Below are 26,864 nucleotides of genomic sequence, written 5' to 3'. Positions count from 1 at the left end.
GCATACATGCATCTTCTTTTAGCCACAAGTGTGTGGTAGTTTATATCAAATTATCAAGAAGAGCAGCATCGGAATAAACTAATGTGGCAATTCGATCACTAATTCAATTCTGAAAGAAATGTTTTACACAAAAATCAAGTCATAAAATATCACTATCCGGCCGAAAGTTTGAGTTTACTCTTGGAGCTTCCAAGCGGGTTTCTATGAGTCATAGGGAGAACATGATTCATGCATGAACATATCGAAGATACATGTCTTGTTATAAGTTATACACAAAGCACAAACTAAGATAAATATATATATTTCCGTAATTAAGAAGTAGTTCAGTTTCAATTAAATAACATAGCAAATTAATGAAAGCTCATGATCAATCTGATAAACTGATCATTATTTATAGAAATTGTGACCATTTGCATATCATCTGTATATATTATTTGCCAAAAATCATGGATATAGAGAATAAGCATGAAAAGCCCTCTTCAGCCCATGTATCTAATCCATCTTCTAAAGACCAACCCATCTCATGAAGTCCAGCCCATAACTTAAAGTTCTCTATCTTGTTTCACTTTAACGGCTAGTCTATCTGTGTATGTCAGTCTCTAATTGATCTGTATGTTACCGTTGTAATATTCAAACGTTAGTCCTGTACATATATTAGTGAACCTTTGTACGTTGATAATTAGTATTAAAATATTGAATTCCAATTCCTTTATGGTATCGGAGCAGGAAACTTCATCTTCTCAAAACTCTCCTGCAAATTCATCTTCCTCCATGGCCTCTGCTTCAAGTCATAGAGATGACTCTGTTTTGCTGGCTGCCAACGGAAAGCCAATTATAGCCATTAATTCATCCTCTCAGCTTGCAATGAAACTAAAACCCACTAACTTCACTTTGTGGAGAGTTCAACTTGTCTCGATGCTGGGTGGATATCATCTCATGGGATCTGTGGACGGAAGTTTTCGCTGTCCAGCCCAATCCAACGCAGCTGAGTTTGATTACTGGGATAGGCAAGATAGCCTACTTCTCAATGCCATTGTCGCCTCTCTCTATGAATCTGTACAACCTCTCCTCGGTGACGTCGTAACAAGTGCAGACGCTTGGAATAAACTGCATCAATTGTATGCTAACAAATCCCGTTCATGAAAAATTCAACTCCGTCAACAGCTACATAATCTTCAGCGAGAAAGTCGCTCTATTGAAGAATACCTTCAGCATGTTCGACAAATTGCAGACGAATTGGCAGTTGTCAAACATGCCGTAGATAAAGATGACTTAGTCTTGTATATACTGGATGGCTTGGGTCCTGATTATAAAGGGCTGGTTGAATCAATCAGAGGTAGAGAAAACCCCATAACTTTTGAAGACTTATATGATCGCCTTCTCTCTCAAGAAGCTTATCTTAAAAAGCTGGAACAAAATCAATCCACTACTGTTGCTACTGCCTTCTACTCTCAGAAACAAAAATCATATCAAGGTCGCTCCCAAAATGGTTCCAACTTCAATCATCGATCCTTTCCTCCTCGCCCTCAAAATGGTGGAGGAAGTGGACATGGTGGCTATAAATCTCAATTTTCTTCCAACAGTGGTCCTAGTTCTCATGGCTCTGGAAGTTTTGGGTCACATCCACCTCAGTAACACAATGGATATCGACCCCGACCACGCATCACATGTCAAATTTGTGAAAAACCGGGCCATTCAGCCAGAACTTGCTGCAAATTAAAAACTTTTGTTTCTGACTTTGTGCCCAGTGCCAACTATGCCTAAAGTTCACGAGGATCAACACCTTCAAATGTTCAACCATGGCTGCTTGACTCCAGGGCCAGTCATCATATGACTGGTGATCTTGGCAACCTTTCTATTCACTCTGAATATGATGGCACAGACGAAGTAAAAATGGGAGACGATTCAGGTTTAACTGTCACTCATCACGGCACCAGCCATATACACACTCCTCATCACAGCTTCACACTACCTCACACACTTTGTGTTCCCTCACTCAAGGAAAATTTACTTTCAGTCCATCAATTTACTAAGTCTAACAATGTTTTCATTGAATTTTATCCTGACTGTTTTATTGTTAAATCTCGGAATTCCAAGGCTCCACTCGCTAAGGGAAGCTATGTCGATGGTGTCTATCAATTCTCCTCCCCTCAGTCAATGTCAGCCAGCTTTGCTAAAAAATGTCCTATGAATAGATGGCACCAACGCCTAGGCCATCCAGGCCATGTAGCATTACAATCTTTAATTAAATCAGTTTCTCTTCCATATGACAAATCTGTCTCTCTTCACTTGTAATGCTTGTCATATTAATAAGAGTCACAAACTTCCTTTCAGTGTTTCTACAATGTCTACATCTAGGCCTCTTCAAGTTCTGTTCTCTGATGTATGGGGTCCTGCCTCCACCCCCTCCCTTTTGGAACACAAATATTACCTACTTTTTGTTAATCATTTCACTCGTTACTCTTGGATTTTTCCTTTATTTCAAAAATCAGATACTCTGTCCATTTTCATACAGTTTAAAAACCATGTTGAAAATCAATTTAATCACAAAATCAAAACTCTCTACACAGATAATGGTGGGGTGTTCATTAAACTTCAGCCTACTCTCATCCCCAACATGTTGGCATTGTGGAAAGAAAACACAGACATATAGTTGAACTTGGTAAAACCCTCCTATCTCAAGCCAAACTTCCTACCTCATTCTGGCCTTTTGCCTTTGAAACGGCCGTTTATCTTATTACTCGTCTTCCTTTGACTCCTCCTAAAAATTGTTCCCCTTATCAGTTCTTATTTCAACAACTCCCTAATTACTACAAGCTCAAAGTTTTTGGGTGATAATGTTACCCATGGCTTAGACCTTACACACAGAGTAAACTTGATCCTCGCTTCACTCCATGTATCTTTGTTGGATACTCAACTTCCCAAAGCTCTTTCAAGTGTTATGATCCTCTTTCAACAAAACTCTATTTATCCCGTCATGTTGTCTTCAAGGAACACATATTTCTTGGTATTTCTTCTACAAATCCTAACCCATCCTCCACTGAACTCATCTTCTCTAGTAGTCTGCCCAATCCTAACCATATTTCTCCGCTTCCTTCTGTGTCGCGTTCTCCTCCTTCCCGTCTCTCTCCTACCTCGGTTGCCACTCCTTCTTCTCTTCCTAGCTCACCCGACCTTTCTCCTAATATGCCTACTACTACTCCCTCCACTACTGCATCACTTCCCAATGTTACTCCTCCTCCTTCACCTCACCGCACTCATGCTATGACCACACGGTCCATGCACAACATCTATAAACCCAAAATTCTAAACAAGTCCACTCTTCACCCTGCTGTTGTCCCCCCCGAACCTCAAACTGTCTATGAAGCCCTCCGTTGTCCTCACTGGACAGCTGCTGTGCAAGCTGAAATCAAAGCTCTCCAACATCATAACACTTGGACACTCATACCTCCGAACCCTTCTCATCATCCAATTGGTTCCAAATGGGTTTTTCGTCTCAAACGCAATTCCGATGGCAACATTCAGCGCTACAAGGCACGCCTTGTTGCACAAGGTTTTCTCCAAAGACCCAGCATCGACTACTCGCAAACATTTAGCCCTGTAGTGAAACCAACTACCATTCGTCTCGTTCTTAGTCTTGCTATTCAGTTTCATTGGCCACTTAAGCAACTTGACATTAACAATGCCTTTCTCAATGGCACTCTTACTGAAACTGTTATCATGAAGCAGCCCCCTGGATATAGACTCTCAATTTCCCAAACATCTATGTCTTCTTTGCAAGTCCATTTATGGTCTTAAGCAAGCCCCTCGCGCTTGGTTCATGGCTCTTTGGGATGCCCTTCATCACTTTGGTTTTGTCACATCTAAGGCTGATTGTTCTTTATTTATTTATCGTAATCAATCTATTGTTCTCTATATATTGGTGTATGTTGATGATCTTATTATTACAGGCTCTAACTTGTCTCTAATTCACAGAGTTATTGCTGCTCTTGCCAAGAAATTTTCCCGCAAAGACCTCGGGGATCTCTTTTACTTTTTGGGGATTGAAGCTATTCGTACCTCCAGTAGCCTTTTTCTTTGCCAACACAAATACATACGCGATCTCCTGAAGAAAGTCTTTATGCTTGATGCCAAGCCTACTGAAACTCCACTGCCTTCCAATTTCTCTTTGTCTCAACATTGTGGCACGACTCTTTCAGACGATTCTCTCTATCGTCAGCTTGTGGGTGGTCTACAATATTTATCTCTAACTCGTCCCGACATCAGCTTTGTTGTCAACCGTCTTGCTCAGTATTTATCTCGTCCAACTACAGCCCACTAGCTTGTTCTCAAGCGTCTACTTCACTACTTGAAAGGCACTATCACTCATGGCATCTCTCTGACACCGTCTTCATCTCTTCATCTGTGAGCCTTCTCTGATTCAAATTGAGCCGAGAATCCGGATGATAGGTCTTCCGTCTCCTCCTACATCATCTTTCTTGGTAAATGTCCCATTTCATGTTGATCTCGCAAACAGCGTGCGATTGCTCGCTCCTCCACTAAAGTCGAATATCGAAGTCTTACCTCCACTGCTTTTGAAGTCGTACGGATATCTAATCTTCCGCAGGAACTTCATGTTTATCTAGACTCTTCTCCGGCTCTATTTTGTGATAACCTTGGTGCAACTCATCTTAGTCTCAGCCCTGTGCACTCTCGTATGAAACATATTGCAATTGATCTTCATTTCCTTCGTGATCTCGTCAACAAAGGTATTCTCACGGTTCAACATGTACCTACTGAATTTCAACTTGCTGACTTGCTCACCAAGTCTCTTCCCGACCGCGCTATCTTTCTCTGCGATCCAAGATCATTCTCAACGATGGATCCTTGATCTTGCGGGGGCGTATAGAGAATAAGCATGAAAAGCGCTCTTCATCCCATTTATCTAATCCATCTTCTAAAGACCAGCCCATCTCATAAAGTCCAGCCCATCATTTAAAGTTCTCTATCTTGTTTCACTTTAACGGCTAGTCTCTCTGTGTATGTTAGTCTCTGACTAATCTGTATGTTACCGTTGCAATATTCGAACGTTAGTCCTGTACATATATTAGTGAACCTTTGTACGTTGATAATTAGTATGAAAATATTGAATTCCAATTCCTTTAATGGATACCCCCTTTAGTTAGGGTCATTTCTACACGCACCCCCTCATTTTGAATTTACAAGAATTAGACCCCCTATGCTTTGATTTGTATTGTTGTTCGACTCAAAGCGGACCCAATATCGATGTTTTGCCACTCCTGATTTATTAACCCCATTTCCCAACACAACATAACAAAAAAAAAAGCACATTTAATCTAAATGGGCTTTCATTTAATATTTTTTTTTCTAAACAGGTTTTGTTTCAAATAACGCCATTTTTGAAGTGAATTTTCTTCCATTTGTAGGACTTTGGATCCCAGGTAAAGAAGCTTAGTTCGCCAACCAACAACCTAAACATTCTAAAAGACCTCTCGATAGTAAACCAAGCAAGATAATCTCAGAAACCTCTAGTGACCGAACACTAAGATGAACCGAGAGTCATGAAGTAGATCGATTCCAACCAAGAAAGAAATCGAGATGAGATTCAATCTCCTTAAAAGCCACCTAAAAATCAGGAAGAAAGAGATTTTCTCCAAGCACTGAGCACTCCTCTACTAAAAACATCTCGAACTGACTTGAGCTTCTGAAAGTTTCCCCGAGAACAAACTCAGGGCCCCCCTTAACCCACATTTGCTCCTGTGTAGGTCGTCTCAGCTCACTCGAAGAGCCACTTTCTAAAGCTAATTCAATCATCTGATACGTTATCAAGATCGACCAATTTTGAACGTGATCACCATCAATTGTTTTTTAGTAAATCTAAATATTAATGGACCATATTTCAATTGTGGTTACACCAAAGGAATCTTGTATACTTATGGTCTCAAAAGCAATAGCAAATAATCCAAAGAAGACCTTAAGCCCGACTTTTCAACTAGTAATACATTTAAATTTTATAAACGCATGATAATCATTGATATAGTCAATAATGGAAATTGAAATTGTCACAATGTCAATGATACCAAATTCCATGTTGTGTGCACATTTATGCATAGAAAAAGTAATGCAATGTCTTCGAAGAAGAGAAAAAACCAAAAGAAAACACCAATAAGAAGACACAAACCCACTTTGAGGGTTTATGAATTCAAAACCTTTTTCTTTGGGCGGTCGAAAGAGGGAGGAAGAAAACGAACGAGAAAATGAAAGATAATGTGTTTGTCTCTTCGATGTGGGCGGCTCATGGTCAAATACCGCCCGTCCTCTTTATATATATTTTTTAATCACACGTCAACCTCCATCTCTCATCTTTTTCATTACAAAAAGACAGCTACCTTTGCGACATGTATACATCTAAGGCACGAGATCGATGGAGAGATAATTTTGGGACCAAATATGCATGTATTTTTGAAAAAAAAATACAAAAAACTATTTATTACGTATAAATGACATGACGGTTACGTGCATGAAGAGGAGTGTGACTATTGTCTGGGACCTTCCAATGGTACGTGTGCTTCAAGTTGGTGGTTCTCGGTTCTTTTTATTCGGCGTTGACTTTGAACTCAAATGAGATAAAAGTAAAAAAAAAAACTAAAAATACAAGGGAAAGTAACTTTAGCTATACACATTTCAAGTTTAATGGAGTTTCAGTTACGATTTCTTTGCAATAATTGGGTAAAACAGCTGTCATTATTCGAAGGAACTACTTTTCAATGCGAAAGTAATGATTAATTATTCTCTTAAAATTTTAATTTCCTCAAATTTGTACGTATTTAATATCACAGATATGCTTTTTTTTTTAATTTTTATTCTAGATATCTCAAATGTTGAAACGAACGTACATGATCCATAAGAAATCACGTGGTTCCATTTCAATATTTGAGATATCTGCATAAGAAATAATGAGATCCACAAGACTATTGAATCAATATGAACAAGTGTGAAAACGTTTACTGGATTCATTCTCTTTTTTTTCAGTAGATGTTGCTTAAGGCCGAAATGGCTTGCCTATCTTGACTTGCTTCGTTATAAGAAACGTAGGGAGTGATGCGAAAGCTTCCTCAATCTTTACAAGCACAGTACATACTAGTTGTCGGTGTTTTAAATTCAATTACTTGTGTGTGTTGTATACTATTCTTCGGCAAATCAAGAGACTTGCTGCTACATTGCATGACTTATTTTTGCAAGTTATGAATCACAATTCGCTAGAAGTTACATGATTAAAATCACTATATCAAGTCTCCAAATTACAGAAAAATTGTTGATAGAAAACAAGAGACTTGAAAAACTATATGAAAGTGAAAGTAATAAGGCAAAAGGAATGGACGGAAAATAAATAATAAAAGCATGTGTTTGGTGTGTGAGAGCCAGGTGTATGTTTGCATGATTTACGTGTAGAGAAGGCCTTCTAAGATAGACTGACAGACACAGAGAATGTGAGGCGGCGATCATAAAAGGGAAAGTACGTACGTTGTCCAATATGCCTGGTGTGTTTGCTAGTGAAATTCAAACTGATCACCATGATCATCTCTTTATTTGTTTTCATATCATTTTCAAGGCATCAGGACAAATTCTACAAACCCATATATGTTTAAATGACATTGTCACACAGTAGTTCTAATAATTTTGAGTGTTGTATAAGCGAGGATATTAAGGTTTAAGATGAACAAATCATTGAACATTGTATATTTCTTCAATCATATCATTGGCACAAATAGATCAGTTGGTTAGGTCTCGGACAACAATTGTTCATGAAATTAATCGACACGCAAGTCAAAAATCTTGGGTAACCACTAACCAATACCATGCAGCCCTTTGCACCCTTAGATTTCTCATGAAATTACCGGGTGGATCAGTGACCCCTCTGGGACCCACTTGCGTATTATTGAACCCACGTGTCCCGAAAGTGACGTAATTAACATTAAGTCTGGGTTTGACAATGCAACGTCTTAAATGGGATGGTAAAAAGAAGACAAAACAGCACAAGAACCACGGCATGATTTTCAATAAAGCGAGCGCCCTTTGTTCGATGGTTCCCACAGAAGGTTTCTTGTCACCGATTACACGTTAACACGTACACCCTCCTCTTTTTTGGTCAAAGTCCCCCGTTACCATAATCCCCATGCAAATTATTTCTTTATTTGTACGTGAAAAGACAGTGACCTTAACAGGTGGCAGGGACAGGTGTCACCCACACGAGCTCCGTTCTCAGTTCCCGGAAAGGTCGCCGGGATTTGACTTTCTGTCGGAATCTTTGGAATCAAAACCTTAGCTTGTTTGGCAAAATGACTATTTGTGAATTTTTAGGTTTTTTTTATTATTTCATTTGATGTAAATAGTTACCCATTCCGGAAGCTACAAAAGGGTAATTAACAGTTTTTCTATACTACAAATGTCTGTTGTCGATCCATTGGAAGCAAATTCAATGTGTGATAAGATTGTTAATGTAACTAAATATGTTAAAGATACCCAAGTGTGGAGAAAAAGAAACATGATGACTCGTATCAATAATGGAAACTTTTGATTAAAAAAAAGAGCAAATGACATGAGCTTGCTTCTTGAAATGGTAACCTAAATGTAATTAAGAATACTAATATACTATTGCTACAAATCAATTATTAACTAGCATTTGAGATTTACAAAGTATCAATAACACCGAGTACAACACTACTAGAAGTTGTGAGAAGAAAATCAAATTAAATTAAATTAAAGTACGCTTCGATCAGTTTCACATTGATTTTGATACAATATTACATGTAATATTCTTGGAAACATGTTGTCCAAATATGCGAGCATAAGATGTGCATACATCTTATGCATCTCCAATACTGTCCACTGCGAGAACTTTGTGCACAAGTCATTCTTTACCTTTATTACAACATGTACATGTAGTCATTAATATCCAAAACATCTTGGATTTCAAACTTCAACATGTTCATGTTACCGCAATAGCTTTCCCTCTCATCTTCAGTGGTGTTGACGTACGTCGTCGTTGAGTAGGAATTCAACGGAGTTGGACTCGCTGAAGGTGTCGATAAAACTGACGCAAAGCTGAAACTCTGGTCACTGCTGTTGGACATAAAAGTCGACGAAGTATCCGGCGAAGGGTCCACGATCGTTGTACCTTGATCGGAAGTACAATAGTAGCTGTAATTTGGTAGAGATGCAGGCACACAATCCCCATTGTTTTGCCAGTCACTCAGTGGAGAATTTTGGGAACTAAAAATGTCGAAGCTTGATGAGAATTGCTCCACATTAGAAAAATTAGGTACACAAGTAGTACTAGTATTCGACATGCTGCAAGGTGGATTAATATTTTGAACAATTTGGTTTGGTTGGATCAAAGATTGATACTGGTTTGGGACAAGGTGATGATTCTGTTGATCAGTTTGAGGAACGCCGAGGTTTGGTTTTTCTTGTTCCTGTGATTGCATTAGAGAGGTTGCTAGCTTAAGAAGCTCAGGATTCACTAGAGGTTGGACTCCAAGCATCCTGGAAATGTTCATTTGGGATGAATGGTAGAGAGATGAACTTAGAATCGATGAGAGGTCTAGGAGATCAAGTCGTGGACTGTGAGTCACAGGATCAATTCCCATTCTCAATAGTCTTTTTCTAATGTGGGTGTTCCAGTAGTTCTTGATTTCGTTGTCGGTTCTTCCTGGCAAGCGTGCCGCAATAGCAGACCACCTATTCATGATAATTACACATATTACAGAAAAATAATAACACGTTGAATTAACATCAAAATTTTCTTACAATATACACCACATGCGCGTATTATATTGAAAAAGATGAAAAATACTCACTTATTTCCTAATACACTGTGAAGCTGAATGATTGTCTCCTCTTCTTCAAATGAAAACCTGCCTCTCTTGATATCTGGTCGCAGATAGTTTGTCCAACGAAGCCGGCAACTCTTTCCACACCTTTGTAGCCCTACAAAATGTTCAGGAATCATATTAAAAGGATGACTACATATGCGACAATAACAAATTAACTTTCAGGGGTCTGATTAAAGGACGTACCAGCATTCTTGGGGAGTGTCCTCCAATTGCCATAACCATGTTTTTGGATGTAATCAAGGAGCTTCTGATCTTCCTCTTGAGTCCAGGGGCCTTTCTTCAGCCCATTTTTGTCACAACATGGTGTTCTACCCATTGTAATGAGCTCCAAGAAACTAACGAACTTCTTGATTGTTTGAATTGAGAAGTGTAGAGAGGGGGAGAGAGAGTTAATGGAAGAGAAAGGAGAGACACAATGGAGTTGTAGGGTCCGTAAGGGGGGTGTACTTTGGTATAAATAGCAATTAGCAAAGTGAGAGAGAAGTCAAAAGGATTCGGTGCCGTCCTCTGTTTATCACATATGCGACGTGTCCCCTGTCCTTGGAGAAATTATGGCAAGTCCAAATCTTCACCTTAATTATTTAATCAAGCAAATTATTAATTAATTGACCCTAATTTTACCATGCAAAATCTGTACTTAAATATTAATTAATGATCTTAATCTCACTGCCTATCAGTTTCCGGCGGAGAGCGTGACACCATACTTTCTGTATTCATATTCGCTGTCACCAACATTATGGAGCCACGTAACCCCCACTCTTCCTTTCGACATGACCTTCGTAACAGGGACTCTTTGCATGGCTTCATTTCACAGGTTTTGTGATGTGAAATCACTATTACATCCTCTGTCAAATTGGACTGTGGCTACAACTCAAAGACTTCGTAGAAGGGCAATACGGGGAATTCAATAAATATAGATCATGTTCATACTTCATACTAATAATGGACTTTTTTTTTTAATATCATAAAAAATTACGCTTGTGAATGGAATCAAAATTTTGGATAGTCGATTGTCAATCAATCATAGACCTTTTCGATATGATTAAATGATTAAAATCTTATTTTGTGATAATTTATAAAATTCATAAATGAAGTGGGGAGATGAGCACATTTAATTCAATATGTCAATAATAGAGTTGGGTCTTTGCCGAAATATAGGAACATTTATTGTGCAGACTCTAATAAGGTAAAGACTAGCTTCTCCTTCAATAACTTAATTTCAAGATAAGGTGGCTTTTTTTTATTATTATTATTTTAAATTTCTTTCCTAATTAAAATTTCATAAGAATGTATTTTTTAATTAATTTTCGATATCGAATCCAACTTATCATTTTATGGACAAGCTGTCATATTGGACAAACTGCGCATATATAGACATTGAAGCAGTAATATTAATCTTGGTCAACAAAAATACAATCAAAAATAAGGATAAAAACAAGAGAGACAATACAACAAAGACGACTTTGTAATTTCTAAGGATTACTTAGTCCACCTTAACTTTGATATTCATGTGAGCTTTGTTTAGTTATGTGTGGTAGCCAACTCATGAACGAACTATTTGATGTCAACTTGTTTGATTGTAAGTTTGTAATAAATTTCTTTCGAAATTTCTTCTATTGAATTTTTCTTCTTTGTCGACGGACGATGTATGTATAGCTGAAAATTTAAGGTCATGTACATCACTCGATCGTGCTCCTCTCTCAACCACACAGAGGAGTGATGATTTGGTGAAAATGCAATTAAGCAAAACGTCAAGAACAACCCCCCCCCCCCCCCCCCCCCACTTTCATCATTTGACTCTTGCATAAATGATTGATTGCTTTAAATTTTCATTTTCCATGATATTTTTTTCTATAATAAATTTATATCGAGCTAATATTCTCAGCCACAGCCTTGTAATCCACACAACACACACACACACATATATATATATACATCCATTCATTTTCAATTATATAAAGACAAAACCACTATAAGATCACAAGTTTTAGAGCATATCTTTAGTTTCAATTATATTGTACAATAAAAATAGAGGCAAGATTAATTTTGCTACATCAGCAGTGAGATACTAGAAATAGATCAATAATTGTTTATCGAGAATTAAAGGACCCACTAGTGATTAACTTCTGGGAGACATCAATATAAATATAAATAGGATGGTAATATATAAACATTTAAGAAGCAATGATAGTGTAAAACCAGAAGTTTCAATTAGTCCAGTGTTGATTAAAATGATGAATTTGTTGTCAATCTTGCTTTCTTTTCTTTCTCAGCATGACAAAATAGAGAGCCGGAAAAAAGGATAGGAGAGAACTTCTCCAAGTCCACATATTGTGGCCAATGATGGTCAAACTTTTAATGAAAGGGTCCTACACCTTTCAACATCGATACTGAAAAGCTTTTCTTTTTCAACAAAGCAATGGCAAATCAATACTAAAAAACAACACCATTTCGAACTGAACAACTTTGTTCAACTTTCTGTGTACTGCATCATGCCCTGCTTCCTTGACCCACCAATAGTCCCAATATTGCCAAAAGGTGTATTGTGGTTCAATCGAAAAGGGTTTATTCAACCTTTCTTCAAGGGCAAGGGCATATACGTCAGATCAACTTTTACGTTGATTTAAAAAGATTTAGATTAATTATCCAACAAGCTATTAATATAAAATATAATCTGCACGGATTAATTATGACTGGCTCTTAATTCTTTGGTTTAGTTAATTAATTAACAATTAATCTGATAAACTGGGATTTGCCTTTGTACGTGTCAATGTGCGAGACGCTCAATATCTATGCTGGGACCACCAACGACAAGACTTTCATGCATGATCAGCCCATCAATCCATCAAAACCTGCCACCTCATTCATAACTGACGTCTCTCATGCCTTTCTCTTGGTACAATTCTTTGTGTTAATTTGGGTCATGCCGTTTACGCCACATCAATATTATATCACTAATCCGGATCATATATAAACTCTTTTTCCCAGTTAGAAAATGGAGTCAAACGCCTCACGATTTGTTTTTCTTAGGCTATTGTCATCGCCTTATCGGTTTATAGGGATAGAAAAACTCAATTAGGGTAAAAGATGATTCTTTCATATATCGTGTACAACTTCTGTAAGAGTACAATAAGTGAACTAATCTAAATAGGAAACTGGTTACAATACCTACAAATCCTCTCCTTTCTAATATTACAATCAATCACACATAATTACAAATAATTACAACACAATTTTAGTACATGACTCATGCCAACACTCCCGCTCAAGATGGAGCGTAGATATCAATTATGCCCAACTTGACAAGTGAGTCATGGAAACCTCAACTGGCAACAGCTTTGATTAGAATATTAGTCAATTGTTCGGTGGTCTTCACATAAGGCACTTCAATTATTTTTTCTTGAAATTTCAATCAATCTCCACATATTTAGTCTGATCATGTTGTATTGGATTTTTCGCAATCTTGATAGCCGACTGATTATCACAATATAATTCCATAGCTCCCCGGGAGGAAAACCAAGTTCTCCCAAAAGCCTTTTCAGCCATAATATTTTTTGTTCAAACACTATAAATCAATATTATTTGCTTTATTTTTCTTGAGCCGTAGTCGTTGGTTCTTAAACCCAAAAATCTCATTGGTTGTGTGAGAGAGATTGAATATTTCTTTATTATATGTCATTTAGTTGGGTTATGTCAATCCGATGTAAGAAAAATTCCCAACATTTACGAAAGAACTATATGCAAAAAAGCTTAGAAAAAATACAAATATTTATTTATTTTCATTCTTAAATCACTAAATTTTCTAGTGTGGGCAAGCGTCAATAAGGTAAATTATATATGTGTTTTTCTTTTGAATTTTTTAGACTCCGTCACAGAAGGCCAGTTGCCTACAATTTTTCAATTTTGGTCCTAAATTTTATAATAAACACAACTTGGAAAAGTGAAACTTTCATGTGAATTTACTATTCATTAGCATTGAATATATATATATATATATATGCAACGCTGTCCCATTCCCCTTTATTTTAACACAAACCAGCTAGGTAGAGTCTTTGGTCAAATATTACTATAAACAACATATATACAATAAGATTTCCACATAGTTCTTTTTAATTTTAAAACTAGGTTTTATTTATAACGTGAATCAATCGACACTCACATTCACACACACCCCCCTTCCTTGGCTTTGCTTGGATGTCTTTCTTACCATATTTATATAAATGATTTCATTAGAATGAATGGTACATATAAATATGTTATTTTAAGAGAATGGGAAACATTATTTAACCAAGATAATCAGGATTAGCACGGGCATAATCTTCGGTTAATGTCTCCGTGCAAGGTATCATGGAAGCATCTTGAATCCTCAATTAACTAATCAAATTGGCCTATTCAGCACAATCATGGAATTCTAAAAGAGATTAATCATGCTTAAAAACTAATCAATAATGCTTAATTACATCTTATACTTGATAGTGTAATTACTTGTCCAAAATTTAGGGATGCGTTATCCAAAACAAGGTATGCCTACGTGTTAGAGTTGACCAGCCGTTGTCCATAGAAATTTGGTAGATTATCTAATTAAACTGCATGTGTTGTTAGGTTCTGTTGTGCACTGTTCGATTCCTCCAACAAACATTTTGAATAAATACTGAAAATTAAATACAATTAATGCCCATTTCTTTGAACATAATTTGCATGATTTATGACTATATATTTGGATACGAGATCTTAATAGGGCAATTGGTTGGCATTTAGAACGTTGAATGAGGGTGAGAATCACTCAATCCCTTATTTGAGTTGTATTTAGAAGGATGAAATCTCAAAGTCATTTCACTATTTATTCTCAATTGTGAAAAATAATCAAGCTCACAAACTCATTTCACTCTCCTTATCATACTCAACTCACAATCTCACACTCATTTCATACTCGCGTCATTCAATTATGAACTAGATCGATCCATAAAGAGATTGTGTGGTTGGTATTCCATTGTTACTAATTAATTAAAAGCTAACCATCCACATATATATTTTATGAATCCCTATATATTGTCACTATTTTACTACTACGTAGTCCAATTTTGAGACGTAAGTGATGTAATAGTATATATAATAATACACATAATAAAAGTAATACTAATGAATCTGTGGAAGAACACCTGGCATTTTATCTGGAAAATCGCAAACTCTGGGTTCTTAAGATGCTTTTGCGTGCAACTTGAGCAGACTGTGGGACACGTAGGTGTTGTAGGACAAGAAACAGTTGGGTTTATTATTGTAACAGTTGGGTGTTCATTAAGTAAGTCGCAACACATTCATTTGTTGATGGGTGAGAGGCAATGCAGGAGCATGTGCCAGGAAAAAAAATTTATTGTGAGAGTTGCAATGGTTTCTCTCCTTAATGGCAATGTACCCATAAATTTTTGATAGATTCTTCATTGGTTTTCCATGAATGTTCACAGAAGTCCTTCCTCCAGTATATCCACTTCTAAATGCCATCCTTCAATGACCAGAGTTTCCATCAAAACTTGCTGGTCATTTCATTTGTCTTTGTGCTCTACTTTTCAATCTGTCATGGAAACACAAAATAAAACCAATTAAGTCACGATGCTTCAATTCTCAAGCCAAGTCATGACGCTACATCCTTTTAAGAAGTAAAAGTTAGTTCTAACGATTGAAGCGTATAATTGATGATGAAATAAGACATAGGCAAGCATTTTCAGAGGTGTGAATTGAGATCACTGTGATCAACACCATCCGTCTATAATCCAGCGAAGATGATGAAAAAACAGGAATAAATGGAGAAGTCCCTAATCTGAATGGAAAATCCCAAAGAAGAAAAGACAGAACATAGCAGGAATTACCATTCGAGAAAGGTGTAAATGATGAGATTTGGCTCTCAAAAATCACAGTGAGCACAAAGATGGCCAAAAAGGGTAAAAGAGAAACCAACTCAAAACAAAATTTGTTCATGCAGCAGCTGTCAGAACTCTTTTCTACCGTTAGCCAAATTAAACAATCATCTGAGCGTATTAATCCAAAAAACGTAACAAATAAATTACCAAAATAATGCACAGAATGAGCAAATGACAAAATACCAAGTGACAGAATCAAAAAAATAACCCACTATAAACAAAAACCCACATTGGCATAGGGTTTGTTTGGCATCACTTTTGTTTCTTGTTTTTTGTTTTAGTTTTCAAAAAATGGAAAATAAAAACAAAAAATATTGTTTGTTTGTATTTTCTGTTTTGGTTTTCATGAAAACCAAAAGCAGGTTTTCAAAATTTTTGAAAACAAGAAAAAAATGTTTTTAAAAGTTTTGAGAATAGAACTAGTTACACTTATTATAGATTGCACTTTCTTTAAGATTTCATATTGCAAATTGCATAGAGATATGAAGACAATGATCAAATATACTTTGGGTTATTGTTTTTATTTTTGTTTTCAAAATTTTTAAAAGTGACACCAAACACAACCTTAATCCACAATGCTGAAGACAATGTAGTGAAGATAAAGATCCACCACCTGAAAACATAGAAAGCCAAAAACAACATCTATCAGTACTCAAAACTAACAAACAGAAGCATTGGGAAAAAAAAAACAACAGGGTAACCAATTTTAAAAAGATCAATCCCCAAAGGAAAAAATTGATAACCTAGAAGGCAAAATCCTTAACCTGATAAGATAAACATCCAACAATCATCCTCATGGGTACTGTGAGTAGATATTTAGTATATATCAATTTAGCCACAATAAAGATCCAACACCCGAGAAGAAAACAATCCAAAATATATATAATCACCAGTGTTGACAACCAAGAAATAGAAACATAAAACAACCCAACAAAAGGAAATGAGTCATACAATCTCGTGGATTATACCGAAAATAATGAACAGCAGGAGCAAATGATAAAATACTAAGTGACACAATATATTCAAAGGAATGAGCACCATAAACCAAATGAATGTTGATAATGTTGATTTCCCCATTAACTTTGCCAAATAGCCAAAAGAAGTAGAGAGCAAACAGCAATTGATTAAACAATCTGAGTTCTTGTGAAACAAAGAATAATCATGCGTATAACCGCCAAACAGTGTTAATGTTAGCTGTTCGATTGTTGGCGAGGATCTCAGTGAGAGTGTGAGATCCATGAGTTGGCAATCTTTGTTCAGGATGTTGGTGGTCCTGCCTTCCAATTTGCTTGAAATTGAAGTCTTTTTGCTATTAAGCTGCATCACGTTGTGTAATTGACAATTAGACAATCAAATTACCAGAATCCTCTTATTGGATACAACCTGTTTGGTGCATATGGAAGTAAACACTAAACATTAATTTGATGCAAAAGTAATCTAATCAATAAAGAAGTTGTATACTACGTTTGGTTAGATTTCTCACCTGCCATCACTTTGTTTCCCATATGCACATTCACAGGACCAAGGAGATCATTTAAGCATCCTAGATTGAACCAAAGCAGCAACGATGAGAAAAGATAAAGGAAACAACAGTAAAATAAACTGAATAAAATAAAAGCAGCAACTAAAACCAAAGAAGTATCAAAGAGAAATTCAAATAGGCACCCAATTTGAAAGGGGTCAAAATAAGCAAGAAAATAACATCATCAGTTCATTCATAACTATGGGTGCGTTTGGTGCACCAAAATATTGTAGTTTGACAATATATTGTTATGCACAACCAAACAACACACTTTGGACACAATATATTACTCATTTTGAAATTGTTCCATTTTGAACAATTTTGAGACATTTGGACACCATTTTCCAATTTTCTCACTGATTTTAAATGGATTGACGATAATGCCCTCATATTCTCCACCTCTCTCATCTGTTTCTCCACATCTCTCACCTCTCTCATCCTCACCACTCATCACCGCCGATCAATTTCTCGAGTCGTCCTCCTCTAACGGACTCGTCGTCATCCACTAGTCCTCCTCTGTGCAAAACTCTTTACTTAATTTTTTCATTATAAATAATTCATTTAAGTAATTCTGTAATTACTTTGTCAATAAAAATTCTTTAAATAATTATTAATATTTAAGAAATTGTTTCTTATTATTGATTTTACTATTTATTTGTATCAATAACAACTTTAATACATAATACCCATGCACGTAATTTACCCAACAATTTTAACACCATATATGCTATCAGCAAAAATACAAGTAAACACCTATCAATATTTCAAGAATCATATATGTTACCATTTATTATAACCATTTATTATTTGCAATGTATGCTATAATATATGGTACAGTCAAAATTGTGCATCAAACAGACCCTATATATCTGTTCTTGGATTTACACAAAAGTAATCGGAAGCAATGAAATACACTTTTTTACAGGCAGAAATGGGATAGTAACCCATAAATTCTGATGAAAATGAAGAACTTCCACGATTGATAGGCGAATTGAAGAAAAGAAAGTATCTTATTAGCTTTGACAAATAAATGTTTTTTGCTCTTGTTGAATCTGCAACGGGCCAAAGAAAATGACAATAGGACATTCTAAAAATAGACAGAAGCACTACACATCCACAAAATAAGTATCCATAAACTTACATAAACATGTGGCATGCGTATGTGGCTTCCTTAATAAAGTTTGTTTGTTTTTTTAATCTAAGTGGCATGTCTTTTTTGCTTGCCACATAGATTATGTAAGTTTATGGATGGAAAAATTATGGACATCTATCATTTTGAAAAAATAAAACATCAATACAACGAATAAGATGGCACAAATCGAATGCATGAACATGAACCCAATCAAGATATGCCATGAAAACTCATAAGAAACCTCAACTCACAACGTCGAAATTCGAAGAATCCAGCCATAAGATCTGAACCACGCTAAACAGTTATTGACAAAGGAGAAATGAAATCTCAAGCGAAATCAGGTAATCGAAATAATTAAGGTCAATCATCATAGAAAAACAAAGTAGAGGCATACATACCCGATCGCACTCAACCTATGAACCCCGCCTAACACCTACAGTGAATCCAACCTTGTAACCCGCAGCAAAATCCAACCAAAAATCTCAAATCATCACTTGAAGGCTCAGAGTCATGTGCCTGGAATTTGTTCGAAAATCATTCAGGAAAATATGATCAGAGAAGAGAGATAAACGGGGAAGGAGAGGAGAGAGCTTGAAGAAAAGTGGAAACGATGTCTATCCCTGTATAGATACATACATCCAAACCAGTTACATGCACCTACCTTTCCAGCTTCGCCACATCTGGTCTCTCTGATCTGGCCATCTTTTGTCTTATTCTTGCGTTTGGTAAAAAAAAAAACACAAAATATCTAATGATGTCGTTTTGTTTGGCTACCTCTATCAGTGGTAGACGTGGCTCATTCAGGTGTGGGGAACTCATGAGTCAGCCAAAAACCCATCCTCTGTCAGTCCATCTTGGTTCACCTATCTACCATTAGTCTATGAATCAATGTGTCTCATTCATTTAAGTGTGTCCAACGCATGCAAAAGACCAAAATCCATTCTCTATCAGAACCAAAACGATGTAGTTTTGACTTCCAAATCAAAACCATTCTCGCGGGTGTGGAAAATGGGTCTCTACTCGCCAGGAAATGGCTCAAAATCTTTGAGTTTTATGATAGAAGAAGAAGATAGTAGGTAGTAGATGTCAACTAAGAGATTGATTGGAATAGCTGAAATGTTGCACTGAAGTGACTTAAGCAGTTGTGGATATGTACATGCCCTTGCACGTACGTCAAACCGGAGTGAGGCGTACCGGAGGATCATCTTTCAAGCATCCTAAGCAAATTATTATCATGAGTAAGCCTCTGAAGAGGCATAAGCATAATTTAGTGCATTTATTTATTATATTGATATTGCCTTGATTTATGCTAATTTATTATATTGATATTGCTTTCATTTATGCTAATTTAACGCATTTATTTATTATATTTATGCAATTTTCTTAAACTACACGTTTTGGCTTTTCATTTTGGAAATGGAAAAAAATCAAACAATTTGCAGAACATCTCGATTAATTGATTGATTGGTTTTTGAGATAGGAATTTAGATTTTAGAGGTTCTGCAAATGAACATATGGTAACTTTCTACAAGGTTTAAAAAGCATGTGGTAAGTTTTTGTAAATGTATAGATCCTAAAATCTACAATCAACTTGTTATCGTTGATCGAGGCCTATAACAACCATGTAAGATCAAAGGAGGGTTGACCGTCAAATTTGGACAACGGTGTGGTGTCGGCCGAACAAGCTCCAATGGTTAAGTTAGTCAATGGTGGGAGATGTTTAAGTGAGAGAAGTGAATGACTTTTAGAGAGAGGGAGAGAGAAATACCAGGTAGTTGAGAGAGTAAATGAGGAGGGATCCTCCTCTATTTATAGTTTTCTATATCACGTGATCAACACGTGTTGACCATACGGACAAGCTTCTTTGTTGGGCCGTGGTTGGGCCTGTAACCCAACCTAGTGCCTATCTGGTATCGTGGACCTTGGGCCTCAAGTGCCTATTCATGTACATATTTCAACCGTGGGCTTCGGGCTTCGGGCTTCGTTTGTGCTTGGGCCAGGTGCGCCTCCGGACATATATTTGGGCCGATCCAATTCAGGCCTCCGTTGGACCTTCCATCATGTGCTTAAGTATTTCGGACCAACGATTTTTGACCCATACAAAATGACACATATTTAAAAAAAGCCAATAAAGTCTTCTTCCATGATTTTTTTTTTTCATTTATAATTCAATCGTATAGTTTAAAAAATGTGATACTAGTGGCCTTCACCATCACTCTTATCGTCGATTTGGTAACCATATTGCTTGGTTGATTTTGACAAAACCTAATTAGAAGAGAAACTATAACCCACTATTAATATGTAAATCTCCATTACTCTTAAACTATTTTTTTTTTCTTTCTCATTTATATATTTTAAGCAGGCCAAATTCCCTTGACAAGAAAAGTAAAAATACTGAATCTGTAGGTTGATTCCATGGCCGGGAGGGTTGCATTACTAGTGATATTTTTGTGTTGCGTTTCTGAGAATTTTAATGGAGTTCGAGCGCGAGAATTATCGATAGAAGAAGAAGATTCAGAGTTGGAGAAGGAGGTTAAACTTCTAAATAAGCCAGCGGTCGTTACTATCCGGGTAAAATGTTTGATTTTTCTACTTTATTGTTGAGGTTTTTGAAATAAACATTTTAATCATGTTGATTCTTGCAGTAGCTAGTTTGTCGAAATAATAGAATGTTAACTCTTATCTATAGACAAGATATGAAGAAAAATATGATTGTGTGGATTTTTATAAACAACCGGCTTTTAATCATCATTAAAGAATCATAAATTTAATTATGATGAGATATGTTTTAATTCGTTCTCCATTATTTTTTGATTATTTAAACTCAAAGTATTACTAATGTCTACGTAAAGTATTATATTACTGATGTCTACGTACAATAATAAAATTCAGGTATATCTGAAAGGGATGAGACATGAAAGATTCCTCAAATACTCATCAACAATATGTCAATACTTTGTGGTTAAACGGTGAAGGATGTCCCGTTGGTATTGTCCCCATTAAACAAATTACAAAAGATGATCTCATATTTCAAAAACTCAGACCTCTTATCAATGGACAACCTGCCACACATGTGAGTGAATACATATTATTAGTGTCTATATCTATCTTCCAAATCAAATCAATCAAAAATCAAATTAGTAAGTAAACCTAATTTTTATATATCTTCCAAATCAAATCAATCAAAAATCAAATTAGTAAGTAACCTAATTTTCATTCTTAACTAGCTTCATTTGTGTTAATTAGTACGCTATATTATGCGCACAAATGACGACACCGAAAAGAATTTTATGGGAGCAGGAATAGATACTGATATATATAACCCACCAGTCATTGCCTCTCAATATAGTTCTTCTCATGTAAAGATTGTAAATGGTGCTGACACTATAAAAGCTAGATGGACAGTAAGTGAATTTTTTCCTAATTATCATTCGCCTCACAGTATAGACGTTACTTCAAATGCTCTACCAAACGAAGCTATAATTGTTTTTTTTTTTTTTTTTTGTGTGATTGCTGGATCAGGCGAATCCTCCTCTATATAAGGACAACAATACAAGACTTTTCATTACACAAAGGTAAGTTTCAGTTGCCTTATAATATTCAAAAATTAAGTTGGTACATCATATATAATAATTGTCTTTTTTTTTATTACTATACAGGCGGGCGCATCACAGTGTTACGTAACTTTTTGTGCTGGGTTTTTATTGGTTGCTAATAACGCTGCACTTGATGCTCTTCTTCGACCTTCTCACAAGGGTGTAAATATGTATGCCATGAGGATTACTACAATCAATGAGTCTCTAGTAGTCGTGAATGCTACATAAACGTTGACATATATAGACATATCTAATTATCATATTATATTATAGATAGAGGAATTGGTAATAAAATAATGATGGTGATTTGGGTCATGTATTCTTCTTTGGGGGTTCCGGTGGGTATGTTGGAAGTTAATTAATTAATATTGCTCTAATGTAATAATAATAATTTGGTACTAGATACAATACGATCTTTGAATTTTTGGTAAAATTGTAGTTAAATTTTTTTCCTCTATATGACATCCACTCCAAATTCTTCAATATTATTTGAACACAAAGACATCAAAGCTTCCAGCCTAAAAATAAATGTTTCGAACCCCCAAAAACCCAACTAGAGTCCAGAGCCATCACGCTTGACCTGCTGGGTTGGATGGCTAGGTTAGCACCCCTCTTCGCCTCTGTATCCAAAACAGACTATATGCGCAAAGGGTTCCAACTCGATTGTTTTCGATATCTATTCCAAAAGTCAGGTCAATGCCGCAGCTTAGCCACTTTTAGTATTTTTGTAGTTCTTAAGGTTTTGTGTTTGAATGCTGATTGGCCAAAAACATTAAATTGAAAAGATAAATTGTTGAAGAGATAAAATTGAATAGGTATATTATTGAACATATAAAATTGACAGATAAATATTCAACAAATAAAATATCAAAAGTGTGTCTTGTTGAAAAGAGATTTTTGTGTTGATTCTAGATATTAATTTTTTTTTTAAATCGTATATGTAGTTCGAGAGATAACATGTTTGAAGTTTATTTAAAGAAAAAAATAGAGTAAAAAACGATTGTATGATTAGATGATGTCAGCATGAGTGGGAGACAAAGACCAAGCATGTGGGACATGAATTTTAAACAAACATGTGTGTATTAGTAATTTTACAATTTTGTTCTTAATTTTATCTTTTTTATTCAATGGACCTTTGGAACAGGAAAAAGATTGGCTGAAATTATTTCACCAATTTCACCAAATCTGCACCATTGAATCATGGAGTGTGGTGTTGTCAAATCCAATGCAATCATGCATTGAATGGTTGAGATTTGATAAAATTGACTAGACTAATTCCAACCCTCATCCCGTTGAAACATGACATCCCAATTTTATTCCTTATTTTTTTTTCTCAAAAAGCAAATTTTTGAAAAAGTCCCCTATTATTTTGACGAGTCCTTGATACAGCAAAATCCACTCTACAATCTTTTGTTGCAGCAAGAAGAAACTAGCATGCTCCTACAATCGATTCTTCTATATATATTTTTTTGCAGTATTTAGGGGTCGGGCCCAAGCCCTAAAGGACATCGAGCCTGGATAAAGGACATTGAGCTTGGAAAGCCCTAAAATATTAAAATCGGATCATGTTGGTCAGTTAGACTATAGAATAGGTGAATCGATCACTAAGCCGGCAAGGTTTCTGATAAAATACCAATCACGCAACAGACCCAAATAAAACAAGTAAAGCCAGACATGTTTTCAAAATATTTTTTTGAATTTTGAATTATTTATTATATATTGTAAATTTATGACATGAAACTAGATTTTTAATGTTCTCTGCTAGATATTTATGTGATCTTGATTTTATAATTTTTTATATTTTTATAGATGATCATATGATATTATTATGGTATTTATTATTATTTTTAATTAAACTTACGGTTCGACCGAGAACACACTGGTTGACCAGTGACCCAATTTCTCATCCGAATTGATGTCCGCCACGATATTTAAAGCACTGCTTTTAACGAGTTGGTTGGCCGGTGAACAACTGTCAGATAAATTGATAAATGTGCAATATTAAAAGATCATTCATATGTATATATGCATATTTAGACTTGGCCCGTTTTAAGTGAAAATTTAAAGGTGAAGACCATGTATGTTTTGCTAATAGTAAATGAGTCTTGTTGTATGAGGTAATGTTGTAATTTCACATGAACAGAGAAGGGTATTTGAATAGTTTTGCTTAAACCTCCTTGTTCAAAATCGAAAAACAAAAATGTTAAGGATCCTAGTAAAAAGCATCACAGTTATTCTAGTAGTGGATCTTGTCCCTTGATTGATGTAAGTGTAAGGACCCATAAAACTTTATGATTGAACCAGAGAGTAACACATTCACAACTGGGATGACTGAGATGCTTTTTACTGGGATCCCTATCATTTTTGATCTGAAAATGGTAGAATAAGAGTGAGAGTCAAATCTAAAAGTGGGAGGTTTTCTAATTCTAACAATGGGAAAGAAATATTTCACACACCTTTTCTCCTATAAGTGAAACAACTAATTCACTTTCAGCATTTGCGCTCATTCTGCAATCGTAAATAACCATTCCCTACCTACCATAACCACTACCTTGAGGACAGACAACTTAACCCAATAAGTAGTTTCAATTAAACAATTAATCACCTCTTTCGTTTACCTCTTCTTTTCAATCCACTCAGACGAAGTATGGACATCTGTTCAATTCGGATGTGCCACCAGGCCCGCCATCGGAATCAAGAGATGAACATAGGCATTTATGGTTGATTTTGGTTGTAGTTTTGATGCTATTGTAGCACCAGCTATTGTGGTTTATTTCACTATACGATAGTATTTTTTTCGCAGTCTCTTGCTTCCATTGATGAGCTTGATTTGGTGGAGTCATCTTGAGGAGACCGTGAATTCCGTAAAGGCATGGGTTTCGACATCATTGACGACTCTATTCGTCTTGAAGCATTCGTAGACGGAGAGACTATGGTGTGCACTTTTCCAAACAATCAAAAATATGAAAAATCATGCTACTAACGTATTCAAGTATTTATGTTGTATAGTGTATTATTTGTGTTGTCACAAATGGTTATTATTTTATTATTTTGTGATTAGGACGGTTTGTGGCATGTCACAAAGAGCTCAATCGATATACCAAAAAACAACGAAGAAAGAAAGATTCTACTTTTGTTATATTTGTGCTCCTCATTTTTTTTGTGTTGTTAGAATTCGATTATTATTTCATTTTAGTTAAAGGGCGTAACTAATTCAATATAGTTCAACATCAAAACAACGATACATCCATTAGATTATGGACAAAATGTTTATAAAGTTTTAACTATTTAAGTTTAGTATTTTATAATCTTAGCATGTTAGTCCTAAAAACAAGTTAAAGCAACGACACTTCAAATACTGGGCTCCCAATCAACACAGCCTTGATGACAAAGTGGGACGCAAATTAGAAGAGTACACACACCTTTTCTCCTGTAAGATGAAATGGCTATTCACTTTTAGCATTTGCACTCATTTTGCAATCACAAACACACCACTACTTTGAGGACAAACAACTTAACCCAATAAGTAGTTTCGATTAAACTATAATCACCTCTTTCATTTACCTCTTCTTTTCAATCCACTCAGATTTAGTATGGACATCCATTCAATTTGGATGTGCCGCTAGGCCTGCCATCGGAATCGGGAGATGGACATGGGAATTTATGGCTGATTTTGGTTGTACTTTCAGTGCTATTATAGCGCCAGCTATTGCGGTTTACTTCACTATACGATGTCATTTTTTCCTCAATCCCCTGTTTTCAAGAGGAGATTGTGTATTCCGTAAAGGCATGGGTTTCGACATGAGTGACTATTTTATTTGTCTGGAAGCATTCGTAGAGGGAGAGACCATGGTGTGCAATCTTTCAAACAATCAAGAATATGAAACATCATGCTACTAACATATTCGAGTATTTATGTTGTTTAGTGTTTATTATTTGTGTTGTCGTAATGTTTGTTATTTTATTATTTTGTGATTAGGACCATTTGTGGCTTGACACAAAGAGTTCAATCGCTCTAACTCAATGTACCTGACATTGAAAATACGGTTGGTAAATTTGTGTTGTTAGAATCTGATTATTATTTCACTTTATTTAAAGGGCCTAACTAATTCAATATACGCAAAATCAAAAGAACAATACATCCATTAGATTATGTACAAAATGTTTAGAAAGTTTTAACTATTTATTTTAATATTCTATAATCTTAGCATGTTAGTCCTAAAACAAGTTAAAGCAACGATACATTAAACACTAGGATCCCAATCATCATAGCCTTGATGACAAAGCGGGCCACAAATTGGAAGAGTGCACACGTAGGTCTCTCCCTCCACGAATGGCTCCAAACATATGGAGCAGTGAACGGTGTCGAAGCCCATGCTTTGTGGAATAAATCAGCTTAACAATAGGAGTGGGGGTGAGGAAAAAATAGCGAATAAGGAAGTAAACAATAGTAGCCGCTGCTTGAATACCAACACAAATTAGAGAGACAAGCGACCTTATATGTCCATGTCTATCTCCAAAATGGGATGCTGGAGACATATTCGAATTCAAGGGATGTCCGTAGACTCCATACTGAGACTGGAACATAGGGCAAGGTGATAATGAATTTTTATATTTAATTGAAACACATACAAACTACACTGAAATAAATAGAGTTTTATTGAGAAACTAAATATGTTTATCTTACCATGATACATTAGATATGAAGTCTAGAAATCCAAAGAAAACCACAAGTTGACCAAATTACAACAAAACGAATGAGCTACCAAATTGCGTTTTCATAATAGGACTGGTCCAAAATGA

At 35.8% G+C, this 26,864-nt stretch overlaps 1 protein-coding gene and 1 long non-coding RNA gene across 2 annotated transcripts; both read right to left on the bottom strand.

Annotated features, from left to right (window-relative positions):
• Positions 1-8,581: 8,581 nt before the first annotated feature.
• LOC119988667 (transcription factor MYB102-like) lies at positions 8,582-10,312 on the bottom strand. Its single transcript, XM_038833790.1, has 3 exons — positions 10,080-10,312; positions 9,861-9,990; positions 8,582-9,741 (listed from the first exon to the last, which is right to left on the bottom strand). Exons 1-3 carry the CDS (start codon positions 10,210-10,212, stop codon positions 8,928-8,930), a joined length of 1,077 nt encoding a protein of 358 aa, XP_038689718.1. The 5' UTR covers positions 10,213-10,312; the 3' UTR covers positions 8,582-8,927.
• A 6,612-nt stretch (positions 10,313-16,924) lies between these two features.
• Positions 16,925-19,012, bottom strand: LOC119988228. The gene is made up of 3 exons (XR_005465571.1): positions 18,864-19,012; positions 17,295-17,354; positions 16,925-17,128 (listed from the first exon to the last, which is right to left on the bottom strand). It is a non-coding gene; the product is annotated as an uncharacterized LOC119988228 (long non-coding RNA).
• Positions 19,013-26,864: the final 7,852 nt, after the last annotated feature.

Source organism: Tripterygium wilfordii, chromosome 21 (genome assembly GCF_013401445.1).
Source record: "Tripterygium wilfordii isolate XIE 37 chromosome 21, ASM1340144v1, whole genome shotgun sequence".
Classification (NCBI taxonomy): Eukaryota; Viridiplantae; Streptophyta; class Magnoliopsida; order Celastrales; family Celastraceae; genus Tripterygium; species Tripterygium wilfordii.
Note: the sequence above shows the minus strand (reverse complement) of the source record. Positions and strands in the feature narration are given on the sequence as shown.